Source organism: Pyricularia oryzae, chromosome 7, assembly GCF_000002495.2.
Source record: "Pyricularia oryzae 70-15 chromosome 7, whole genome shotgun sequence".
Lineage (NCBI taxonomy): Eukaryota > Fungi > Ascomycota > Sordariomycetes > Magnaporthales > Pyriculariaceae > Pyricularia > Pyricularia oryzae.
In genome coordinates this window covers 68,263-92,548 of record NC_017854.1, presented here as the reverse complement: position 1 = coordinate 92,548, position 24,286 = coordinate 68,263, and the positions used below count along the sequence as shown (strand labels likewise).

The window sequence follows — 24,286 nt, the reverse complement described above, 5'->3', positions numbered from 1 at the left end:
AAGACGGCTCTGCTGGCTGGCCGGCCGGCTGCCTGACTGCCTGCCTGCTCATCCTGCATACACTTGATGCAATGCGCGTCCAGCACATACGTTCTTTGTTCGTCTACTTTGGTCTTGGTCTGGTTCTTGGCAGCACAGTCAAGCGGCAGCCTTACCAACATTATCGGTGGTGACTCAAAATGGTCGACTACCGTGCGGCAAACGTTCGGATGTTTAACTGGGGTCGGATGGCTAGGCAGCAGGGCAGAAAATTGAACCAACTTGACGCTAACGGCCATGTTTTGGAGGCCGATCTCTGGGGTAAGGCTGCTCAGGATTGGCGGGCTCGGACATGGATTCTTTTGGTTGCCTCCATTACGGTTGATCGGTGGCCTCGCTGCGCATTGAATCCAGGGGATATCGCTGGGATGTATTCTTACTTGGTGGTAAGGTAGAATTTAAAAGGATTTTCCGTATATCCCATAAACATATTTGCGTGTCCAGAGCTGGAACCCTTTTCCTGTCGATTATGTGGCGAACGCCAAAAACTCGTCCGTCCGTTCGAGTGAGTACAAGCACAGAAACACAGAGCTAGCTGGGCCGCCGTCGGTGCTAGTATTGGTGGGGTAAATCACGTGCCATAAAATTCAAGACTTGGAGGCTTCAGTACCTACCCTGAATTGAATTCGAGTACCTGAGCAACTGAGCTAACCGTACAAACCAGGTCTTTGGATTGACTCGCTCGTAGATCCACTTTGTGAAAGATCACAATATTCTCGAAAAGCAATCTCTTTACCGGCCGACTGTGCGTCCCTGATACCTACCTATACAAAGGCAATAACAATCTTTGCTCTTTGAGACAAGCCCAGCAACCTGATGAGCTTGTCATGACGCCGACATTAACCATTCACGATGGGTACAGGTGCGGGGCATTGCTACTCTGTTCGTTTAGGTTGGTTGGCATACAGCGCTTTTGCTGGGCAAATTTAAATGTCTCAATCGCCAAAAACGCCAAACTTTTGCTGTCGCTGTCAGAACAAAAGATGAAGAGATTTTTATGTCGGCCAAAAATTCGCGTCAATCTAGCTAGTCCATGTTAGAATGGCTCCGCGCAACCTCCAAGCTGCACAAGGCAGCAATTATGACTCGAATGCAAATGAGATGGACCCCAGCGGCTACATTGTCGAGTCTGCGCAACCCATCGATCCAGAGGTGGCGAAAAGGGCACTGAGGAAGATCGACCTCTTTCTCATGCCCGCCATGGTCATTGGTGAGTGTGCTGCTCTGCTGCCTGGCCACCACTGCAAAGTTCTCATAGATCCCTGGTCGCAGGCTATGGTCTCGTCTACTACGACAAAGCCATTCTCGGCAGCGCTGCCCTCTTTGGCATGACCTCGGACCTGCGCCTCTCGGTTGTAGACCCGGCCACCGGTACGGCAGACACCACCCGCTTGAGCTGGGCCACGTCCATATTCTACTTTGGCCAGCTCGTCGGCTCCTACCCCATGATATACACGCTCCAGCGCTTCCGGACCCGTCATGTACTCCCGTCGGTCGTCATGGTCTGGGCCGTGATATGCGCCGCCACCGCGGGCGTCACGACCTGGCAGGGTCTCCTGGTCCAGAGGTTCTTCCTTGGTTTCACCGAGGCCATTATCCCGACCGCCTTTGTGACCACCGTGAGCGGCTTCTATACGCAGTCCGAGCAGGCCCTTCGCCAAAGCTGCTGGCTGTCTGCCACCGGATGGTTCATCGTTATAGGTGGCGCCCTGAACTACGCATTTTCCCAGATCCGCGGTGGTGCTCTGACTTCATGGCAATACATTTATGTGCTCGCCGGCGCCCTGACCTTTTTGTTTGGCATATGGTGTGTTTTCCTGCCCAACTCCCCGCTTGACGCATGGTTCCTCACTCCGGAAGAGCGAGTCGCTGCTCTGGAGAGGCTCCGGGCAGGCCAGACGGGAGTGAGGCGCGACGTGCATGAGATTAAGATGGGGCAGGTCGTGGAGGCTCTTTGCGACATCAAGGTCTGGCTCGTTTTTGTCATTATGGCAGCCGCGTAAGTGGGATCGACCCGGATGGTCATCCCTTTCTCTCCCCCATTGACTTGTTGCTGATTGTTTTCCACCTCCTTGTTTGATGTCGTTCAACCACAGATATACCGTCAACGGTGCAGTCTCTGGTTTCGGCCCCTTGATCGTCTCTACCTTTGGCTACTCTGCCCTAGACAGCATACTCTTCCAGTTTCCTCTCGGCCTGATCAGCGCCGTCGGCATTCTCCTCACCGGCTGGTTCTCGGCGCGCACCCCCAACATCCGCATCCCGCTCCTGATCGCCTGCTGTCTACCCGTCGTCGCCGGCTTCGTCACCATTTGGAAGTCGGACTGGGGCGGCGTCAACAGTAGGCCCGTCGCTCCCGTGGTCGGCTACTCGCTCATTGGCTTCTTTGGGCCAGCCGTGAGCCTGACGGTCGCTCTTGGAGCGGGCAACGTTGCAGGCGAGACCAAGAAGAGCTTCGTCGCGGCGGCAGTGTTTGTGGCGTACTGCGTCGGCAACATTGTCGGTCCGCTGATGGTCAGGAGTCAGAGCAGGAGAGAGCACTATCCCGAGCTATGGATTGGGTTAATTGTCTGGTAAGAGTCGTACCCTCTGGCGTTCAAGTGTGACGAGGAGCCTTTGGGTTGTCCAGCTAACCGTCACCAGCTACTGTATTGTGATTACCTCGGCCTCGGCGCTTTATTTCGTACTCCGACGAGAGAACAAGATGCGCGCGCAGCTGCCAGAAGACCAGGAGGAGCGTGACAGATTGGCGTTCAAGGATCTTACAGACAAGGAGAACAAGTACTTTAGATATGTGATGTAATGAGGCTGGCTAGCTTTTGTCGCGAAGCTGTCGCAATTATGCCAAGTCAGTAAAAGCGTTGAAAGACTGGAAGACTAGCCCAAGCAAAGGTTTAGGCAGCTCAGGGACTAACACTGCAAATGGAGGACTTGGTTTAACCTTTTTTTTTATTCTATTTTTTTTTTATGATGGTTACAATGCCAATGGGGCCGAGACCAAAACTGCGGCAAGGCAGTACGACTTGAACTTTGTCCAATCCCGTGCAAATCAGCCTACTTTAAATCCAAAAAAGGACAAGCACTTTTGCATATACAATCTACACTATGAGGATGAGGAGCTATCACTTGCCCCTTCATCATCCCCGGCCTTTTCCCAAGCCCACCTCACCAGATTCGCCAGACGCGCGCACGCCTCGTCGATCTGGTCCTCGGGGATCAAGCTAAAGCTGATGCGCACATGGCTCGTCTGGGCACCCTGCACAAAAAACGCAGCGCCCGGCAGGGCCAGCACCCGGTTCTGCAGCGCGCCTTGCTCCATCAGCTCGAAGCTGTCCTCCATCTTGCCGCGCGGCAGCCGCAGCTTCATCCACACAAACATGCCCGCGGCCGGGGCGTGCCACGAGGCCAGCGCGCCGAGGTGCTTGCGGGCGGCCTCGCAAAACAGATCGCGCCGTCGACGGTACAGGGCGGCGACGGCCTGCCCGTGCGCCAGGAAGCCGTCGTGGCCCCAGTGCCGGAACAGGGCGAGGGCGAGGACCTGCGTGGTGGTGCAGGGTTGGAGACTGAGGGGGTATTCGTTTAGCCGTTGTGCGGTCAAGACAAAGATTGGGTGGGTCTATAGGGGGTGCATGAAGGATATACAAGAAAAAAAAAAGACTTACTTGGTGTTCTCGGTTAACCTGGTCACGAGCTGTACCACCTGCCGCGACCCAGTGAGGAAACCAATTCGCATGCCCGAGCTGACAACCTTGCTCAGCGAGTCGAACCGCACAACGCGGCCAGAGGCTCCTGTGACCTCTGCCTCCAACCCGAGATAGTTTCGCGCCATGCTGGGCGGGTCCAGGTCGTAGTTGAGGTAGTAGTAGGCATTATCCTCGAATATGACAAAATCGAATCGCTGTGCCAGCAAGAGTCTAAGATTGGGATGGGAAAGAGGAGCCAATCCATGTTCCCGGTCAGTTATTCGACATGAATCAGGGGGTTTCCTCCCCACCCCACACACAGCACGGTATCCGCAATGACACATGGCAGAGGACCCTTGATCGTAAAAAAAAAAAAAAAAAAAAAAAACGTACATCTCAATCTTTCGCGACTCCGGGCAGGTTGCTCCGGTCGGGTTGGATCCTGTCGGCGAGGTGTATAGAACCTTGGGGCGGGGACGCCCTGGCGGCCAGCTGGAGAGGATCTCCTCCAGTTCCGCGGGGATGATGCCGTCTGCGTCCGTCGGGATTTCGATAAGTTTGTGGTTTTCGGCTCCAAGGAAGCCAACCACCCCGCTGGAAACAAGTTAGTTAGAACAAAAAGAATTATTCCATGCCATGCCAAGCTTTTCTTGCCCGTCATGTTCGTCTGTTCTTAAATGTGTTTGGCGTGGAGTGCTGGGGGCTAACTTACGCGTAAGATGGTCTGTGGGTAAAAGTATTTTTTTTCTTTAGTATATGTAGGAAGCAGAATCATCCGCCATAAAATCGCCATTGTCTTGTTAACGAGAAAACAGGATTTGACTTACGATTTAATTATGACAGCATCTTCTGGATCTGTAAAAACCTGAAAGGCCTTGAAGATGAGATCCTGGCTTCCGTTGCCGACGCAACATGACCAATCGTGCCCCCCTGAAAACCCGTGAACACGCTCTTGTAGCTCGAGGAACCACTGCCATGGCAAATGAAGTTGGCAGGAAATAAAACGTCAGCTTGGGAGGTACCATCTGGGATAAGGAACAAAAGTGAGAGACGGGAAAATGTACGTCAATCAGTTGCGCGTTGCCACCTGCAAGATCGTACTGGAAAGCGTCCGATACCAGCTTCTGATCCAACTTAATGGTTTCGTCTGGCCCTCCGGAAGGATTCCTGACGGTAAATGAAAGATTTGCAAACGGAAAGGTTGACGGGTGAGGTATTCCTAAGTGTTACCAGTGGTGACATTAGTTCCCGCCGAACGAATAAACTTTGATGCCCAATCTGGATCTACTGATCTACTCCGAGTCTTACCGGGGACAAGAGAGATCATTCCCGGTTTACTTCCCAGTGGAATCAACCGACGGACTGAGAGACTAGGTAGTTAGCATATCTGTCTGGCGAATGTAACAAAGTTCAAGTTGGGTGGCTTCTTACTGGCCCCAGGTTGCCATCTTCGTATACGTTTAGACAGTAACGACTCGATGTCCAAGGCTCGCCCTTGAGAACAGCTTGTAGAGATTGGCATTTTGAATATCGGAATATTGCCGAAAAGGCTATCACAAACATGAAATGAATTCCAAAAGAGTTAAAACTTAAAACTCTAACCCGAGAAAAGTTTGTTCAAAGTCATGGTGTTTAAATAAATCAAAGCGAGGACTTGATCAAGGGGAATTATCCACACTGGAATCTCTCGTTGAATCATTTGATGGGGGCGCGTTTCTTTCGGGATTATGCGCCTAATAGTACTGCCGGAAGCACTAACACCAATCTTGATAAACTCAGCTCCATAAAAGAATAAGGGTCACGAATCCACGTGTTCCAACTCGTCTATAGTTGTATTTGGGATTAGGGTAGTTGTACATTGCTACCTAACAGACACTATACCGAACATGTCAGATAGATCGATCTATAATCTAACCGTTGCAAAAAGTTGGAACCCCCTTAAAAACCTGCCAACTTCGGCTATTATTTACAAATTCATCGACCCCCACAATACGAATTGCTAAGCTACCCGACGTTGGGAAGCAACTCAACCTGGTTATACGAAGGAGTCAGCATCTCTCCCAAAGGCCAGTCAAACATGGGGTCTTCTGGTATAAGCATACTGCACCTTGTAAGGCATACAAAGCACACCTAATACCTAGTATGGGTGATCTTCCGTACAAACGAATCTTTAAAAACTTGACCGCCTAATAATTACAGGGTAAACTGATGTTGTAGTTTTGTACTGCATTCCGGACACTTGCACTTTTCAGGGGGCGTGCGAGTCAAGGCTACTATACTAGACAAGGTAGTCAAGGGCAGCCAAAGACCCACAACCTAGACCACTCCTGCGGTACAAAGCAAGATACTCAACGCAACAGGATGCGGCAGCGAGCTTACAGTACCGCGTCTGGTTTTTGCAGTCGGTGAACAAGATGTGTAAATGGTATGTATAACTATGCAGTGTGAAGAATTGCATGTAAACCCTGGCATTTCAACTATCGACGTCTACTCATTCCACCGCCAAACAAGACACATGTGACATGTCTGAGTACCGACACTGCCACGGCGGGAAAGACTTGTGTACGACCCTCGAGGACCTTAACACGGTTACCCTCAACGTCTTTGTCAAAGAATCCCCAGGGCGGGCCTGGGACTTTTTGCAAGGCAGACGACATCAAGCGGCGGTCAACAGAACCACCACAAATACCCATGACCACCTGCACCTACCGTGACAGCCTCTTTTTTTTTGTCACGTAAAGAAATATAGTCCTCATGTCCAAGGGCAAATAAAAGTAGGGGTTCAAGGGCTCGGAAATTTGTGGCGCCTTGTTTGCGCCGTACCAGACCGGCCATGACACGAGCAACAGCGTTCTAGGCTCCGCCGTTTATCTCCTGGCCGCCTGTCCCCGACCTGCAGGACTGGATCTACGAGCAGCTGGTTTAGCGGTGGACCCGGCGGGGAACAAGGTTTTCGGGAAGACCTTGTTACAGATTGACTCGCTGCGTGGCGGTGATGGGTGAGAGCTCCATTTCTCTTTTTTGACTACCGACATTTCATTACGCTGTGTCTTGCAAAACAGGCCGCGAAAAAACTGGTCATCCCTGGGGCGGTTACCGTACCACGCATGTGAGCGAATCAGAAACGAAAGCCTACGCCTACGATTCGGGCTTGTACCTCCCGGCGCGACTTGATGCCCTCCCAAAATAACCCGAAATGGTAAACTGTGGGTTAATTTGTAGACCAAAAAAATGCGGTTTGTATTCACTACAACAGGCCCTGTTTTGTTGGCTTTGGATCGTGGGCTGAGGGGTCTAATATGTCGTCAAGTCCTACGCGGACCTCACTGCGCCGTGCTTGCTGGACACATGCGACGGATGCATACTCTGCAAAGGCTTTCTAGCCTCCAAAAAAACCAACACAATTATGGGAGGGTCATGGGATACGATGTCGGACGGGCTAAGCGTCAAACGTTGTCGTGGCCAATTTCGAGACAAAACTGACATGTATATATACAGCGCAACAAGACCGAGAAAGACAGAACGGGAACAAAAAAAAAAAAAAAAGAAAAAAAAAGAACCCCAGAGCTTTACACAAAAGATGGTGACCCCAAAGAGCAAATGAGCAATCGAAACCAAAGAAATAAATGCGCGCGCCACCTTGTATATCCAATGCACATCATTACACTCTCCCTTCCCCTTCAAGAAGCCTCCCTCTCCCTCCCGTCGGGCGAGCTGTTGCGCGTCGCCATGTAAAACTCGTACTTGTCGGGGAAGAGGATGATGTTGGCCAGCCTGACCAGCTCGACCTCGGCCGCCGACAGGGGCAGCTCCGGCGCCTTTTCGTCGACGTCCATCTTTGAACCGTCGGCCTCGGCCGGCCTCTCGCCGTCGACGTCCATCTTGTCGGCCTTGCCGGCCCCCTCCTCGGTCGACGACCCGTCGTCGCTCTGGCCGCCGCCGATCCCCGCGCTCCAGGGCGCGAGCCCCATGGCCCTCAACCCCTCCTCGCCGCCGACCTCGCGGATCTCCTTCTCGCCGAGCCTGCCCACGTGCGGCGCCTCGGTGCCCAGCCCCGTGCCCGTGCTGTCAAAGTCCGGGCCCGGGTGGCCGCGGAGAAAGTTCTTGCGCTGCCGCGCCATGTACAGCGCGTTGGTCTGGGTCAGCGGGCAGGCGGGCGCGTACACCATGAAGCGCTCGTGGCGGGGCCCGTCGGTGTTGGCGGCCTTGGGGACGGGGGTACTGGGCTCGGCGGTTGCGGCTGTCGTGGTGGTGGTGGTGGTGGTGGTGGACGGCGGCGATGACGACGTGATGGTGTAGGCCGTCTCGCAGTGCCAGATGATATAATCGCCCGCCTGCAGGTCCGGCGGCGTGACCAGCGTCCGCTTGAGGTCGAGGTGCGGGTGCCACAGCTCCGTGACGCGCTGCGCGTGGCCCGGCACCGCGCCGTGGATGATTGTGTTTTGCTCCTCGTCCAGCTCCCAGTTGTCCGGGTGCAGGAACGCCTCCCACTCTGGCCCTTGGCGCTCCGCGCCCTCCGGGGCCGGCTTCTTGGGCGAGAAGAAGGGCCGCAGCAAAAAGTAGGCCGTGACCAGCTTGGGCGACGGCAGCAGCCGGATCATGCCCGGCTGCACCTGCGTCAGCGCCACGAGGCCCTGGAACATGCGAAAGATGCTGCACGCCCCCGCGCCGTTGTACAGGTCGGGCGTCGCGCTGATGCGCCCCGCCGCGTCCCAGGGGTCGTAGTCCTCCCAGTCGCCGCGAAAGATGGAGTCGTACGTCCCGCTGCGCCCGTACCCGTCGGGCTCCCAGCGCTCGAGCGACCCGCCGTCCACCTGCGCGATGATGGTACCCGAGTTTTCGGCTGCAGCAGTGTCGGCCGCAGCAGCCGCCGTGGTTGGTGATGGTAGCGAGGATGCCGGGGCTGACGGTGCAGCTTGCTCGAAGGATTCGGGTGCGGTGGCGACGGGTGCTGGTGCGGGTGCTGGTGCGGGGGTGGGTGCAGGTACAGATGCCGTGGCTGCCGCGGCTGTCATCTCGGGACTCTGCTCGCCTTGGGCCAAAGGTGCGGGGGCGGCGTTGGAGTTGACGTGGATGCGGATGCGATCGGCATAGGTGATGGGGAACCGGGTGGCCATGCGATCCTCCTCGGTCGAATCCCACAGACCCATGGCGAACTTCATGGCGCGGAGGACGTGCGGGTGCGCCCTGGCCCTGATCTGCGCCGGCGTCCAGAAAAAGTCGAAGCAGGTCGGGTCCTGCGGCGGCGGCGGCTTGATGTCGTGCTTGGTCTCGAGGTACCGCCTCGTCTCCTCCACCCAGGCCTCGGCGTCGCGCGGCGGCACCACCCCGCGCACCACCCCCACCCCGAAGCGCTTGAGCAGTTTGCTAAACTCGGCGATGCGGGCCGGGTCCTCAATGTCCGCGTAGTCGATCGCACCCATCAGCTCCAGCGACGACGACGTCTCCCGGATCGCCGCCATTTCGGCATTCAGTGCCACGATGAGCCGCGCCCAGCTGGCCGCCACCTCCTTCTCGCGACCGGCAATCAGCCGACGCTTGATGGTGGCGAACCGCGACTGCAGCGGCACCGGCTGTGCGCCGTAAAAGGAGAGCACCGGCGGCTCCATCGTCCTGGCGCGGCGGCGGAGCTTGTTGAGTCGGCGATCCTCCTTTCTGGATTTCGGTCGCTCCTGGGGTTTCGTCGTTGCCAAAGTCGAGGTTGGGGCTGACGTCGACTGTGCAGACGATTGAGATTGAAGGTTTCTTAATGAGTTTTTGGACGAAAGTTGCAGGTCTCCAATTGACGGCGACGGCGTCGGTCCACGGGAACTCCCCTCACCGTTGTCTTTACATGCGACGCCCGTTTTATTGCTGTCGAGTGGTAGGGATAATGATGACGAGGAAGATGACGAGTGTGAGTGTTTTAATAATGACGGTGCAGACGATGCATGCTGTGGGTGTTCTAGTATGTATTTTAAGGATCCTGCCGAGGGTGGTTGCTGTTGTTGTTGTTGCTGCTGCTGCTGCTGGCCGGCCTCATCAGTCGCGCCGCCGCCAGAAGCTGACACATGCAGGGCGAGCTTGCTGGTTTGACTGCCGCTGCTGAGCTCTCCGGGGTTGCTGCTCGGGTAGCTGGCGCTGCGCACAGAGCCTATTTGGAATCGCCTGTCACGCAGGTCCAGCGCGCCCAGAGGCGGGGGAAGCGCCACCTTGACGTCGCCTACCACGGCCGAGTCGGACGGTCGGGAGGACAAGGGCCACATTTTGTTGTGCTGTTTGTTGCTGTTGTTGTCGTTGTTGCTGCTGCTGCTGCTGCTGATGATGATAATGACGCCTGTGATGCTGTCGGTTTCGATTCCATCTGCTAATTCCTTGTTCAATCTCCCGTGTACGCCAGGGGATTTATTCTCCTTATTTTCCCCCCTTGTTCCCTCCACAGTCCGTTTCCCCTTCGTGGTGGCGCAAGCTGGGTTTTTCGATCGGATGCAACACGAATGCAAGATCCGGCTCCGTAACAGGGAAGTGTCTCCCACCGCGCGAGCTGCTTGCGTGTTCGAGCTGCAAGACGAACACAAAAGAACGTGACCGATTCCAGGGACCAGAATACAAGAAAATAAAAAATAAAAAAAAATAAAATAAAGAAAGACTCAAACACAAAAACTGCAGTAAGCAGCAAGCCCTTCTGTTATATGTGGATGGACTTTGTTAGGTGGATGGATGGACGGGATAGCCGAAATGGCTTGGACAGATCCACGCGAATCGGACTACCAACCAATGGAGCCGCGGGTTGGATGCTCGGTAATAACTTCCAGCTCCCTCGATCTCTAGACTAGTCGTCCCAACACACCCGAGTTTAAAGAGAGTCAAAAAGGCACACTGTGAAAATCCAGCCAGCAAGAATTAAAGGTGGTGTTGTGGATAATCCCTCTTTTAATGGGATGGACTTGCAGAAAATTCTATCAAGATTGTCAAGAGGAAAAGAAATCTGTGGTAGAGGGAAGGGAAAAAAATTAAAAATTAAAAAAAAAAGACAACGAAAAAAAAGCGACCATGCAAACGGGACCGAAGGGGAAAAAAGCCAAGAGGGAACCCCCAGGAACAGGTCTACTTAGCAGTTCGGCGATCAATCGTCCGTTCCAGACTCGGAGTGGTGGCCCGCTTGTGCCTATTTTACATTTGGAGATTGGGGAAGGTAATCCATGCAAACCCCCAAATTCTTTCCCCCCCAAAAACAAGTTGACCAGGGTGGGCACCGTCTTATTTTCCCGCCTGTACCCAAACGGCGGCCAGATAGAGTAGACGGATGTACAGATATTGTCCGGATACAATATACAATAAGCGGATGGGGGCCCGGCATGCGAAGCGGACGAAGACAAAGAAGAAAAAAAGGGTTCGCCTTATCTCGCAATCAATCTAAAATACAGACGAGATTGATGCATCATTTCAGCCAATACAATCTGTCCAGATGACTTGGGCTTTTTTTTTTCTCTGTCTTGCTTGTTCCCCCACGCAATGACCTCTAACTGACGCGATTTGGGGAGGCCAAGGGTGAATGTGATGGCGAGCTATCTATCTACAAAGTACCTCGCCAGCTGGCCTGTTACGTGCCTGTAAGATCATACCGTAGAGAAGAGAGCATGACTAGGTAAGTTCGGTCCCTTTTCCGGCTTCCACCTTTGCTTATTACCCCATCGATGGCCGCGGTGTTTGAGGCGGTTACGATAAGATCGGTCAACCCTGTTTGTCGACCATGACCCTGTCACACAGTTGCGGTACTGGCCTGGAGAGTGCTTTTACTACTGTAGTAGACAATTACATAGCAATAGGGTAAAGATGCTTTGTACTAAAAGATTGCGCTATCAAGGCAAAGTCAATCTTGTGGGCATGATAGATAATACTGAGAGATATACAGCTGCGTGGGTAAATATCGGCCGAGTAGAGTATGCCAAGCGAAATGCAGCCAAACACCAAGCCCGACAACCTAGCTCCAAGCATCAAGCCCACACCATGCACAAAGGACATGTCCCCAGATACATCCTGGTCTGATTCCGGTAAGGCGGAAGAGCAGGGCCGACACCCCTGTCCTGGATGCACAGCGCCCCTTGGGCTCCGCTCGCTTCCCCCCTCCAGCTCGAGCTGTCAAACAAAACAGTGGCCAGTGGGGACGTGAGTGGGTGGGCTGGCTTTCTTTTTTTGGCGGGAATTACGAATTGAACGGGGGACTTTGGGTGTGGTGAAGAATGGATGGATTGCACGTGTTGTGTGGCAAGGACATTCCCCCGACATTTTCTTCTTTTTCTTTTCTTTTCTCTTGTCTTTGCCTGCGATGCGATGCCATGCTTGCATTGGATTTTTGGATTTTATTACCACACTTCATCTTCATCATGCGTCGAGCCGATCTCCCCGGTGGCGAATGGGCAGGTCGGCGCGACGACAGAAAGAAAAAGGCAGGTGAACACAAGACAAAAGGACAGGCAGCCCATCTAGAACTGGACAGACCAGAAAAAAAAGTGAGAGAATAATAAATGCATCTCGTTATCGATGCCGATTCCCATAGGCGAGCGCGCCGTAGGAAACACTGCCCGCCATTTCCCGGGAGCCTGAACAGGTCTAGCCCCAGCCCAGGATAGGACTGACTGCCAGGCCGATTGTGGTTGGTTTGCTTTTTGCTGGTGGTGATGAGCATTGATTGATCTCTCCTGGTTGGGTCAGCAACGTCGTGTCGATGCGACCAAGGATCTCTGCTAGCCTGCAGCTTCTGCAGAACCCGTCGGGCCGGCGGTGGAAAAACGAAGAATGGGATTGCTATGGTAGAAGCAAGGGACTCGAGTCACGTGGCAAATTCTTTTTTTTCCTTCTCCCGTCCCACCATCGAACCCACTTTTGGAATTGACATGGATGTCAGGAGCGCCTAATTGATGCCTGATGCTCAAGGCATCAACAAAAGTTCGTAGGTGGGAAATTCTCCGGGTCATGTTTCGGGTCGCCCATCAAATCAATCTGAGAATGGCGCCATCCCCCAGCAAACCGTTTCGTTTGCCACACAACCATTACTGTCTTTGCTGTTAATTAATTTGTTCAACCTTGGGAGCAAAAATAGCAAAAGACAAAAATAAAGCGATATAAAATATCTCCGACGGCAAAGGCTGCGGACCGGTCATCCGTATGCATACATACATGCTCGGCGCAGCAACAATTGTCCGGATAACTTATCTCCCGAACCAGTTGTCTATAATGCACGGTTTAGTACCGTACAGTAGATGCAATTTGAATCCTGTATTGCATGTCACGTTATGTTTTTTTTTCTCTCTCTCTTTTTTCCCTTCCACTGTCGTGTCAATCCTCAATCCACCCAACCCCAGAAACAGGCACATTCCTGCCCCCGCTGTCGATCAAGTCATCTTACTGCGTACATCTTCATTTTCCAGTTCATCTCAACTTCTCAAGTCATCTTTTTAAACCCGCCAGTTCCGCCGTTTGCACCACTCCATCCCTGAGTTTGTCTGTTATTCACCTTGTACAGCGGCGCGGCTTGGTGTGGGTTGGCATTTTATTGTCCACTGATTGTGCCCTGCAGTTCAACCAAGGTTATGCACCAGAGAAGACGATTCATTCAACAGCTTGTTCGCGGACAAAGTTTTCTGGTCTGGTAGTGGTGGACCATGCCATCTATCTAACTTCTTCAGACCCGCAGAACAGCTCATCAGCAATTACATATCTATCCTCTGCGTGCGCCATTGTGATATGCAAAGGTCACCGACAGCAATACAGCTTCCTGTTCTGTCAACAAAAATCCCACCAAATCTTGCTCTGTGAGCTGCAGGACTTCCGATGCGACCAATGACGGCATCGCCATTAGCAGCGATGGAGCTCAGCTCTGCTTGTACTACCTCACCTTGCCTAGAACAAGCTCCTCTCTGGAGCTACCCCGCCTTGTCGGCCTTGTGTTCTACTGCTGCTATATGGCATGCCATCCCGACCCGATGACGGCACAATAAAGCCAAGATCGTCATCGCCGACAGTCCGATTTGTATACCGTTCCCTGACGAGGCCGATAACGTTAGGTACTCTATATGTCATAGAATTTGACCCTCACTCGCAAGTGCGGGGATGTTGCTTGAAGACCCGTAATTAGCTATCTCGCGACTCTTGGCTGCCTTATATTGCAACTTTGCATGCTTCGAGCTGCCACGATATGATGTGATCAAGGTTTTGCGTCCGGATCCGGAGACAGTATCTGTCTACCAGGTATTGCCTACTTATGACTGGAGGTGGCTCCATTCTCGTTGAAATTTCTGCAACTCGGTGTGTTCACCTTACTGTATAGTTTGTATCTGTTGCCTTGGTGGCAATCCATTGGTGATACTGCGCTGATCGCCAAAGTAGTGAGTGTCATACACCTTGACTTGATACATCTTCACATAGCAAGGCAAAACAACCGGACAAGATGCGGCAACAACTGTCCACGTTCGCCGCTGTTGTCTTTGCCTCGGGCCTGGCCTGGGCATGCCAGCGCGAAAGGGACCTTTTCGAGCCGCACACCCACAGGAAGCCCCTGGCAAAGCGTCAAGAGACCGAGCAATGGCCACCAGTCCTGAATGAGCGCGAGACGGTCATCGTCAACGCCTTTGACAATGTCACGATTGATCAATGGTCAGAATACTATGGCCACCAGAACAAGCTTGGTGGTCTCGGCCGCGAGGCTGCAGAATGGACTGCCGCCCGGTGGAACGAGCATGGCTTCAACGCAGAGCTCAACGAGTACCACGTCTACCTCACCTACCCGCTGTCTGCATCGCTGCACCTCACAACCGCCGACGGGGCGCGCAAGGAGATCTCGTTGAAGGAGGACGTGCTCGAGGAGGACGACGTTACGGGCCGAGAGGACAACCAGCCCACTTTCCACGGCTACTCTGCCTCTGGCAACGTCACGGCCGAGTACGTCTACGTGGGCCGCGCGGGCAAAGAGGACTTTGACCGTCTCATTGAGCTGGGTGTTAACCTGACCGGCAAGATCGCCCTCGCCCGCTACGGTGCCATGTTTCGTGGGCTCAAGGTCAAGAATGCTCAGGACAATGGCATGATTGGCTGCGTCATCTTCTCCGACCCTGGCGACGATGGTAATGTCACCGTCGCCAAGGGAGTCGCCGCTTATCCGGATGGTCCGGCTCGGAATCCATCGTAAGTAAGAAGCAAAAGCTGGCAATTTGTTGGGATGAACTGACCAAGCCAACCACTAAATCCCTGTCTCGCCTAACCCGTAGCTCCGTCCAAAAGGGTTCAGTCATGTTCCTGAGCACCGCCCCGGGAGACCCGACCACACCAGGATACCCATCCCACGAGGGTGCCCCGAGGACCGGGATCAGCAACGTCACGCCCCAGATCCCGTCCATCCCCATCTCGTACACGGCCGCACAGGAGCTGCTGAGCGCCCTAGATGGCCACGGCTTTACCCCCAGCGAGGTCAACCGCACGAGGAACGGCTGGCAGGGTGCGATCCAGAACGTCACGTACAGCACTGGACCGGCCCCGGGTGTCACTCTGTCGCTGAACAACCAGATGGAGGGCAAGATTACGCCAATCTGGAACGTCATTGGTCGTATCAATGGTACCATTGAAGACGAGACTGTTGTCATTGGCAACCACCGGTAGCTACTCCTCCACCATTGTGCTCTGCTCCGTCGTTTATCCTTTATGTGGTCTGACGTTTGCACCTCACAGCGATACGTGGATGATTGGAGGCAACGGTGATCCAAACTCTGGGTCTGCTGTCCTTGTCGAGCTTACAAAGGTGTTTAATGAGCTTTTGAAGTCTGGGTTGAAGCCTAGGCGCAACATGTATGTTGGATTGTCCTTGTTCATCGTTCGTTGTGAAGGATGGGATAAAAGCTGACAAAATTGTTTCCCGGCTGCAGAATTTTGGCCTCTTGGGGTAAGCTATTTTCACAGAGGCTGACTTTCACAAAGGCTGACTGACTGGTTTATGCTGTACTAACTCGCTTGCCAATAACAAGATGCCGAAGAGTACGGCCTTGTGGGCAGCACCGAATGGGTCGAGGACAACATCATTAGCCTCACAGAGACGGCAGTGGCCTACTTGAACATTGGTAATTATGACCCCCGTTTCTCATCTTGTCGACACTCGAGAAATTGTCAGCTGACCGACCCTCCAGATGTCGCCGTCTCCGGACCACACCCCGACATCGCCGCTACTCCCGATCTCCACAGGGTCGCCACCGAAACCATGAAAAAGGTCGTCCATCCCAACTTTGGCGGCTTTAACCGTAGCTTGTACGACATGTGGGTGGATGCATCGGGTGGCGGCATGGTTGGAGTCCTGGGTAGCGGCAGTGATTATACGGCGTTTCTTCACCGTGAGTAGCCTCATCGAACCTCGGCGGTGGCAGAAAAAAAAAGATGTTTGCTGACGTTCGATACAGACGGCATCAGCTCGCTAGACACTGGCAGCAGCGGCCACAGCGGAGACCCCATTTGGCACTACCACAGCAACTACGACAGCTACCATTGGATGTCGACGTTTGGCGACCCGGGCTTCCTGGTCCACGCCGCCATGGGCCAGTACCTTTCGCTGTTGGCGCTGCGCCTGATTGACGACGAGGTCCTGCCGTTCGACCTCGGCAACTACGCCGTCGAGCTCAAGGCATACCGCGACGACCTGGCCGAGTTTGTCCAAGAGGCCGGGCAGGACTTTGCCGGCGTCGACCTGTCGGAGCTCAACGACGCCATTGCCCAGTTCGAGCAGCGCACCTCCGAGGTCAAGACGCTCGAGATGCTGGCCGTGTCCACCAACAACACCGACCTCATCAAGGTCGTCAACCACAAGTACCGGGACTTCCAGCGCGGCTTTGTCAGCCAGGGCGGCCTCCCCGACCGCCAGTTCTACAAGCACGTCGTCATGGCTCCTGGTCTGGACACGGGCTACGCTGCCGTCACCTTCCCCGGCATCACCGAGGGTATTCAGTATGCCAACGCGTCGGTGGCGCAGGAATGGGTCAGGCGGACCGCGAGGGGTATTTTGAGGGCTGCTGATATCATCAAGACGTGATGTATTGAAGGGCGTTTGGGAATGACTTTTTTTGATGATGCTGACGATAAAAGAGCGTGGTCGTTACGGGGCCGTCGGTACGAGGCCGGGTTTGTCAATGGTAATCTCTAATCAGAAAACACGACCCGCACGCTAGTCGGGCCTGGGGAATATATTGGGAAAAATTATCAATCAAGGGTGACTGTCTTGGACCTGTTCACGGATCAACACGGGTGCCTTTGGGACCCAGCCCCAGCGATTTCTGTTCTTCTGCTGCCCATTCCTTGCGCGCGGCACTATCAATCTCCGCCGGAAACTCCATGTCCGCCTTGACCTCCACTGGCGTCTCGTAAACCTCGAGCCCCTTTGGCTCGGGCGGATCCGCCGACAACTCTTGGGGCTCGACCTGCAAGACGCCATCCGAAGAAAGCTCCGCCTTGCCAAGCGCCCTGTCCTCGGCACCGAGATCCTCGCGCTTCTTGCCCTTCCGTAACTGGCGGAGCAGGACAAATATGACGCCCAGCAGCATCGCAGCGATCACCGGCAACGCTATCGCCGTCACCAAGTTCGGCCCCTCTTCGCTGTTCTCCGGGCCCGTGGCGGGGTCGGCAGGTGGGGGCGGAGCCGCTGTCGAAGGCCCCGAGAACGGGGTCGCTGTCGTCGCTGGCAGGATCGCGGTCCGGGTGACGGGCGGGGTGTTGTTGTCCGCCAGCATGACCCTCTGTATTATGGAAGCTCTCGCGTCCAATAATATATACGTAAAGGTGGGCTTTGGGAGGTCCGTCGGCGTGCCGCAGCTGTCCATGGCAAACACCATCGGGTTGATCATGGTCATCTGTGAGTAAATGCCAAAATCGACATAACATCCTCAAACTAGAACGAGCGCTCTTTTTTAAACTGATTTAATTGGTCAAAAAGCCGTATGGCTGGTAAAGTACATGGGGATTCGGTCCACCTGCAACGCAGGGGCTTTAGTCTGAGCACTGAAGACTACTGTTGTAGTAGTAGTAGTAGTAGTATTAGTTAACGCCGGGCTCGGCCCGGCTTGTTAGCCGGCCGTTAGCAACCTCCCGAGGGGTATCTCGGCGCGCGTTCTATCTTCTTTATTTACACAGGGGGAAAACAAGGAGGGCAGAGGCGGATCGTGCCTGACCGGGTTCGGGCCCGGTCCTGCTTAGGGGGTTAGTTCACTGACGCGACCCCGTGCCTAAGGTGCACGGAGGGTTCGTCTGACGGCTTGTGCCGTGAAGTGTGGGTGAAAAGGCAGTAAGTCTATTCCTCGTCAGAGTTCGAGTCGTTTACGATCGGTGTCCCTAGGCGTAAAGTGCGTTCGTGGCGCGCGGGGCGCTGGCGGGCCGCTCTGGGGCGGGCGCTGAAGTAGTTGGTGGCTATCGAAAACGCCTCAAAGCTTTTCGGTTGCCCGAAGCTTGTCTGGAAGAATTTCCAGCGTTGGGCGCGATTTGGCGGCCCGGCCGGCCGGTCGTTATTAGGCCACGGCCAGTTTCTCCACACCGCCCGCGAATAGCGGCAGTGCACCGGGTGCTCAGGGGAGGTCCGCTTCCAGCACCAGGCACACGAGGTGTTTGCATCCTGGTGGTTGAAACGGTCATGGTAGGCCTTGAAATCGCCGTGGCCGGTCCTCATGGCCAAATAATGGCCCAGTAGGGGTCTTGGCAAACGCAGTTCCTCGGGCTCCTTTCTCGGTGTGTATTGGAATTTCCATTCCCTATATGCGGGGGACCGTTCACAGAGTTCTTTACGCCACCAGTCCTTCTCTATATTGGAAAGAATGGCTCTGAGGACCGTGCCGGCACCGCTATACGTGGTTTGCTGAGCCCTCGGGTCTGGGTCCGGCGGTCCGGCGGAGCCGGCCTTGGCCAGCTCGTCAGCCCGGTCGTTTCCCGGGATTCCCTGGTGCCCAGGGCACCAACGGACCCGAACCTCGGTACCTTGTTTTCGGAGTAGATCGACAAGGTCATGGAACTCCAGAAAGGCCCATTGGGACGAACGCGGCGCGTCGCCTCTAAGACCCCAAATAACCGAGGTGCTGTCCACACAAATCCAGATCCGGGCGCCTGGCTGGGCCTTGGCTGCCGCCTGTAGCCCTTTTAGGGCGCCAATCGCCTCGGCGTCGAAAACGTGGCTTTCCGGCGTAATAGATGCGGAGCCTGCGGCAAATTCCAGGCCCGCCCTAAAAGCGGCCCATCCGTACCCTATTTGGACGCAGTTGTTTTCGTGTTTTTCCGAACCATCCGTATATACCACGATATCGTCAGGTGATACCATGTCCAGCCATTCGATAAAGCGGCGGGCCGCTTCCTCTTTCGGGACTCCTCCGGTGGGGTCAGTGCGAGAATCCGGGGCATTGCGAGGTGCGCGCAACTCTAGTCTCCGGATCCGCGGGAGAAGTTGTGCAGCCGTTTGCAGGGTCGTGGCCGAATGGCCCGAGTTGCGGGCACGAGGTGTTTCACGCAGGCGGCTGACAAGGGGGTGCCCCTTGTCCGCGAGCCTTAGTCGGGCGCCGTATTTCAGGCGGGTGTAGGCCAGCGCGACGCGGGCCGAGGGTAGTCCTGCGTCCCTGAGAACAGTGGACGAGGGGGTGGTTTTATACGCCGGGAGGATTGCCCGTGCCGCTAAAACCAGCGGTTTGTTCAATGCTTTGAGGAGTCCTCTTTGCTTGTGCGCTGGGTTGTACCATGCCTCGGCTGCGTAGGTGGCCGAGGAACCCACGCATGCCACCGCTGCCTTGCGAAGTGCAGCCGCAGGCGGTCCGTATCTTACTGCCCCAAAGCTCTTGAGGTGGGCAGCGACCGCCATTGCTTTGGCAGCCCTTTCACACTGAAGACTACTGATCCTTATAAAACCCTCCCATTCTAATACCGGCTTTCGTAACAAGTGTTGTTACAAAGAAGCGCACCACAGCAATCACTCTCCGACGAGCAACTTTCTCCTATCTCTTTACATGGTTCAGCTCTGTTTTCCCTGCCTCCCGTTTTCGATCTGCAATTTCCAGTCCGAGAAATAGGTTGACGGGGTTTAAGAATGGCGAGCGTCTTTGCGGGATCAGGGTGGGCATTGGCGGCCGAACAAACGGCGAAAAGAGATGCAGCGATAGTTGCGAAACGCATTTTAATATTCGAAAATAATAAAGGGGTTTATAAGCTATATAAATCGAATTAAATATTAGGAGGAGCTTAACCGTGCAGGATTAATTTTGTTGATTTAGGAGGAATGAAAATTCATGGTCGAGAATTGGTTATGTTTTATTGAAACGACGGTAAAAATTCCAACGCTGTAAATTCCCATCCACCGTACCCTTTATATAGAGAGTATTCACTATTAGACCTAGTTGATAGGCCTGTCGTAGATCGATCGATCGATCAGCAAAACTTTATTACGGGCAAAGCTGGTATATTTGTGCATGTTCTGTGAAACTATATAGATTCGAGCTTCTGAACATCTTTCCTCCTTATTGTCAGGACCAGGCGAGTCACGTGCAGCACTGCACGTCAGTCATCAGCTGAATCGATGAATTGAACGCATAAACCTCTATTCCAACACTATTCCGGTTTACGATTTCAAATATATTTATATTTATAAGTTTGCATAAATAATAAATATAAAGAGATTATATTTTACGAAAATATAATAATAAGTTCCATGCAAAACTATCAAGTTTAATACAAAAATAACAAGTTTACTATGTGGGCCTACACTGTACTCTCTACCCATCTGGCTTTTTATTATTATAATTTTTTTCACAAGAGATCGCATATGTGAGGGTCTTGCCCTAGTAACGTACTCTGGGTACAAGATCAATAGAATTGAGGCTTTACGAGGGCTAAACTACCTAGGGTGCGCCTTGCGCACTGAGGAATGCGCTCCCGCTATATGCACTGCGGAGGTCACGTGCACATGGCTGACCTCGGCCCACGTAGACGAGTCGGTGCGCCATCGGCACCCAGTACTCAGCGGCTAGCCCTCTAACAGCATTATGGAATAAAGAAAAGGATCAATATTACTGCAAAACACGAAACATTTAGCCTCCTGGTCCCATCTTTTCGCCCAAATATTTTTGCTTAATGCAGGTTTGGAATTCGGATGCTCCGGATATTAAAATGTCATTTTGTACTGCTGTGGTGGGTATATTTCCCGAGGCTTAATTGGGTTGCTAACGGGTAGGGTTGCGACTTTAAATACAATAAAATGGCCGGCCGGCCTGGTATGGATTCGGAAATTGGACCCCAAGTCATTTGTGGGTGGATGCGGAATAGCATAAATAGCATGCTGGAAGAGCAAGCTCATCTCATCGGCTAGTATGGCTGTAGGTAAGCCTGAAGCTGCAATACCACCTTTCGGTTGTATCTTCCTGTCCTATCGTCTGGGCGCATTTGGCCAGGCTCTCACCCGATAATTCGGCGTAATCCTTGGCCTTTTAGGGGGGGAGAACCTACTCTTGCTACTGTAGGCTCTTTGTACGGGCCACATTGTTTTTATCTTCGATTTCTTTTTTGCTGGTTCGCCTTCTGATAAACCCAGCCACCAACGACAGGCAAACTACCCCGCCACATGCTCCCCTGGATTCGAGGCGGCCAAGGCGGCATGGCTGAAAAAGCAACAATTTGGCTGCGCTGGCGGTGGCACTTGAACTGCAAACACGTCTTGGCTCTCGATCAACCGTCCAGCCACTCCGCATCTTGCTTATTTCCGGACACCGTACCAAGAACTTTGACGCGTGAATACCTTTTATTTGCAACCGTGACTTGCCTCGCCTTCCAAGAACTGGTCTCATTGCTTTTCGGCGGATTCTCTAGGCCTCCAATATTCACAATGTCTCATTCATCAACGAGAAGTCTTTCTTTGCTGGCAGCCAGCGTGTCGTGTCGACAACCAACCTCATGAGTAGTCAAGATGTTGGACGACAACAAGAGGTTGGATGATGAGTGATGTTGATTATAAAGTTGATGCGACAATGGTCTCCATCATGGCATTATTGGCCAGAAGAACATGCCAAGCTGAACATCGCAAAAGACCCTGATCATCCCACAGATCCTGATCATCGCGCAGATCTCACCATTCCGGCACTATCAGCACACTCGAGAGATTTACAACAACAGCCAAAATGCTTCGCCGCGCATCAGTACTTCCTTTGGCCATGGCCATCTTTGGAACTGCGCAAGCTGGCTTCAATCCGAGCATGCAGGACAATATAGCCGCTTATTGGGGTACGTACCATACCCACCAGCAGTGTCGAACGGACATGATCTAACAGGCCGTAGGACAAAATTCGATTGGCCGCCCGACAGGACAGGCAGGGGCACAAGAGGGCCTTGGTTATTACTGCAAAAGTGAGTCGCTTGTTGCTTTTTGATCTGCAAGAATTCTGCACGTGGACAGGACATGATGCTGATCGTGAACCTCACAGATGTCAACGTCGATGTTAGTATACCCCGTAACGGATTTTGAGTAGCCCAAGGAGAGTGTATCCGCAAATGACGACCGCAACGTCTAACAAACCACACAGATCATCCCCCTTGCATTTCTCAACATCATCGTCAACCCCACCAACATCAACTTTGCGAATGTGGGAGATCGATGCTCCAAGTTTCCGGGGACGGACCTTCTCAAGTGTCCCGAGATAGAGTAGGTCGACCCACCCCTTTCAGGAATAGTTTACCAGGTCTCAAGGCTAATTAACCGACATCCAGAGCCGACATCAACACATGCCATTCCCTCAATAAGACCATCTTGCTGTCGGTCGGCGGCGCAACATACTCCGAGGGCGGATTCCCCAACGTAGAAGCAGCCAACAAGGCCGCCGACAACCTGTGGGCCATGTTCGGTCCTCCTCCTGCTGCCAGCACAAACGACGCCGCGACGGTCAACCGCCCCTTTGGCACGGCGTACATTGACGGGTTCGACCTCGACTTTGAGACGCACGGCATCAAGAACCTCGCCGCCTTTGCCCGCCGACTGCGGCAGGTCATGGACACCGCCGCCCGGCCTGCCGCGGTCCTCCCCAGCGACGACAAGTCGTACCCGATGGTCCCGTCGCCCAGCGAGGCGACCAAGAAGTTCTACCTCGCCGCCGCGCCGCAGTGCGTCTTCCCCGACGCGGCCATGGACGCTGCGCTGTCGAGCGACGTGGCCTTTGACTTTATCATGGTGCAGTTCTACAACAACTACTGCGGGCTGCAAAACTTCCAGCCGGGCGCCGCGCAGCAAAACGCCTTCAACTTTGAGCGCTGGGACCAGTGGGCGCGCGAAAAGGGCCGCTCGACAAAGGTGATGCTCGGCGTCCCCGGCTCCCCCAACGCCTCGGGCAGCGGCTACACGGCCGCGGGCCCGCTGGACGCCATCATCAAGTACTGCAAGCGCTTCTCGAGCTTCGGCGGCGTCATGATCTGGGATGCGTCGCAGGTCTGGTCCAACAACGGCTTCCTGGACGGCGTGGTGAGGAGCCTGGGAGGCGCGGCCGCCACCGAGACCAGCGACGCCGAGGCGCCGCAGCAGGCAGGCAGGCCTATCCAGCAGACCAGGGCCGTCAAGGTGCCCAAGTTTGGGAGGTGCGGTGGACGTTTGTACACGGGGCCGAGGGAGTGCGAGCAGGGATCCAAGTGCGTCTATGGCGGAGCCTTGTGGTCGGTGTGCGCATAAAACGGGCGGGCGAGAGGGGTTTGCGTGTGTGTGTGTGTGTGTGTGTGGTGTTCTTGCGTTTGCAATGCGTTTTGTGATGCGTTTGTGTTTCTTCTTATTGTTTTGCTCTGTTCTTTTACGAGGCATGTGACGAAAATCCCAACAAGATGGGCATGATGAGGTTTAGTAATTCTTTAAACAGGACGAGGAACGGCTAATGTTATCGCAGTATTTGTTTGTTGAACAATTGCGCTCCACTAGAAAAGCAAAATCTAGGTGACAGTAGTAAGGACTTAAACACTTAGCAAACTGTAGCTAATTCATCTTCAGCAAACGGAAAACCGGCATGAACAAAGATCGACAAAGATCAGCGATAAGCCAGCATCTTTAGAATGTGTTGGCATAACTTGGCCGCGGGATTTTGCCCGGTTGCGCATGTCATTGGATCATAATCTTCAACGACGGTGGCAGAGATTTGCCTGCATTGGGTTGCTTCCGTAAGGTTGGTTGGGTTACACAGAGATTGCTTCGTTTCTGGTGGCTGCGGCAGCTCGGGCTTTAGTGGCTTAATTTCAAGGTCCCTTGCCTCTAGCCTCGAACCTTGCGGTTGCTACCCCGCGGGAGGCTACCGAATTGTAGGGTTGGGTTGCTTGGCGGATTGCAACGTCCGTAACGACCGCTCTTTGGTCACACCACCAAAAAACCATCACAACCGGGACCCTGAATTGTCAAAAAACCCCCGATACCAGGTCAGCTTTTAACTGCCATGAACTGCCATGAACTGCCACTTTGCACTCGATTCCACCCAAGCTTTCTGGTCAAGGGAGTCAAAAGGTGGGAACAATGATTTCGGATCAGTTCTGGCCCATCCACGACCCACTAAAGCCCACATTCACGACTC

General features: G+C 53.8%; 7 protein-coding genes across 8 annotated transcripts; 4 read left to right on the top strand and 3 right to left on the bottom strand.

Moving 5' to 3' along the window:
- Window positions 1–179: 179 nt before the first annotated feature.
- On the top strand, window positions 180–727 carry MGG_17850 (uncharacterized protein; the record flags this gene model as incomplete). Its single annotated transcript, XM_003720443.1, has 2 exons — window positions 180–425; window positions 704–727. The coding sequence occupies 2 exons, from the start codon at window positions 180–182 to the stop codon at window positions 725–727; spliced, it is 270 nt and encodes an 89-aa protein (XP_003720491.1).
- A 353-nt stretch (window positions 728–1,080) lies between these two features.
- On the top strand, window positions 1,081–2,842 carry MGG_10328 (allantoate permease; the record flags this gene model as incomplete). Its single annotated transcript, XM_003720442.1, has 4 exons — window positions 1,081–1,249; window positions 1,312–2,038; window positions 2,136–2,612; window positions 2,683–2,842. The coding sequence occupies 4 exons, from the start codon at window positions 1,081–1,083 to the stop codon at window positions 2,840–2,842; spliced, it is 1,533 nt and encodes a 510-aa protein (XP_003720490.1).
- Window positions 2,843–3,142: 300 nt separating this feature from the next.
- MGG_14221 (kynurenine/alpha-aminoadipate aminotransferase) lies at window positions 3,143–5,049 on the bottom strand (the record flags this gene model as incomplete). The annotated part of the gene is made up of 7 exons (XM_003720441.1): window positions 3,143–3,602; window positions 3,702–3,953; window positions 4,116–4,316; window positions 4,435–4,446; window positions 4,550–4,692; window positions 4,787–4,941; window positions 5,031–5,049. 7 exons carry the CDS (start codon window positions 5,047–5,049, stop codon window positions 3,143–3,145), a joined length of 1,242 nt encoding a protein of 413 aa, XP_003720489.1.
- Window positions 5,050–7,134: 2,085 nt separating this feature from the next.
- Window positions 7,135–9,967, bottom strand: MGG_10329 (uncharacterized protein; the record flags this gene model as incomplete). The annotated part of the gene is made up of 1 exon (XM_003720440.1): window positions 7,135–9,967. The coding sequence occupies one exon, from the start codon at window positions 9,965–9,967 to the stop codon at window positions 7,403–7,405; it is 2,565 nt and encodes an 854-aa protein (XP_003720488.1). The 3' UTR covers window positions 7,135–7,402.
- Window positions 9,968–12,940: 2,973 nt separating this feature from the next.
- Window positions 12,941–16,923, top strand: MGG_10330 (glutamate carboxypeptidase 2). Its single transcript, XM_003720439.1, has 7 exons — window positions 12,941–14,885; window positions 14,969–15,352; window positions 15,426–15,542; window positions 15,620–15,636; window positions 15,719–15,811; window positions 15,878–16,078; window positions 16,145–16,923. Exons 1-7 carry the CDS (start codon window positions 14,152–14,154, stop codon window positions 16,768–16,770), a joined length of 2,172 nt encoding a protein of 723 aa, XP_003720487.1. The 5' UTR covers window positions 12,941–14,151; the 3' UTR covers window positions 16,771–16,923.
- Window positions 16,924–16,966: 43 nt separating this feature from the next.
- On the bottom strand, window positions 16,967–17,584 carry MGG_10331 (uncharacterized protein; the record flags this gene model as incomplete). The annotated part of the gene is made up of 1 exon (XM_003720438.1): window positions 16,967–17,584. The coding sequence occupies one exon, from the start codon at window positions 17,582–17,584 to the stop codon at window positions 16,967–16,969; it is 618 nt and encodes a 205-aa protein (XP_003720486.1).
- A 3,644-nt stretch (window positions 17,585–21,228) lies between these two features.
- MGG_10333 lies at window positions 21,229–23,614 on the top strand (the record flags this gene model as incomplete). Of its 2 annotated transcripts, XM_003720437.1 has the most annotated exons (5): window positions 21,229–21,974; window positions 22,029–22,097; window positions 22,175–22,188; window positions 22,274–22,392; window positions 22,458–23,406. In XM_003720437.1, exons 1-5 carry the CDS (start codon window positions 21,872–21,874, stop codon window positions 23,404–23,406), a joined length of 1,254 nt encoding a protein of 417 aa, XP_003720485.1. In that variant the 5' UTR covers window positions 21,229–21,871. The 2 variants fall into 2 exon arrangements, with proteins under 2 accessions (XP_003720485.1, XP_003720484.1); XM_003720436.1 differs by lacking the exons at window positions 21,229–21,974; window positions 22,029–22,097 and having other exon boundaries at window positions 22,138–22,188; window positions 22,458–23,614.
- Window positions 23,615–24,286: the final 672 nt, after the last annotated feature.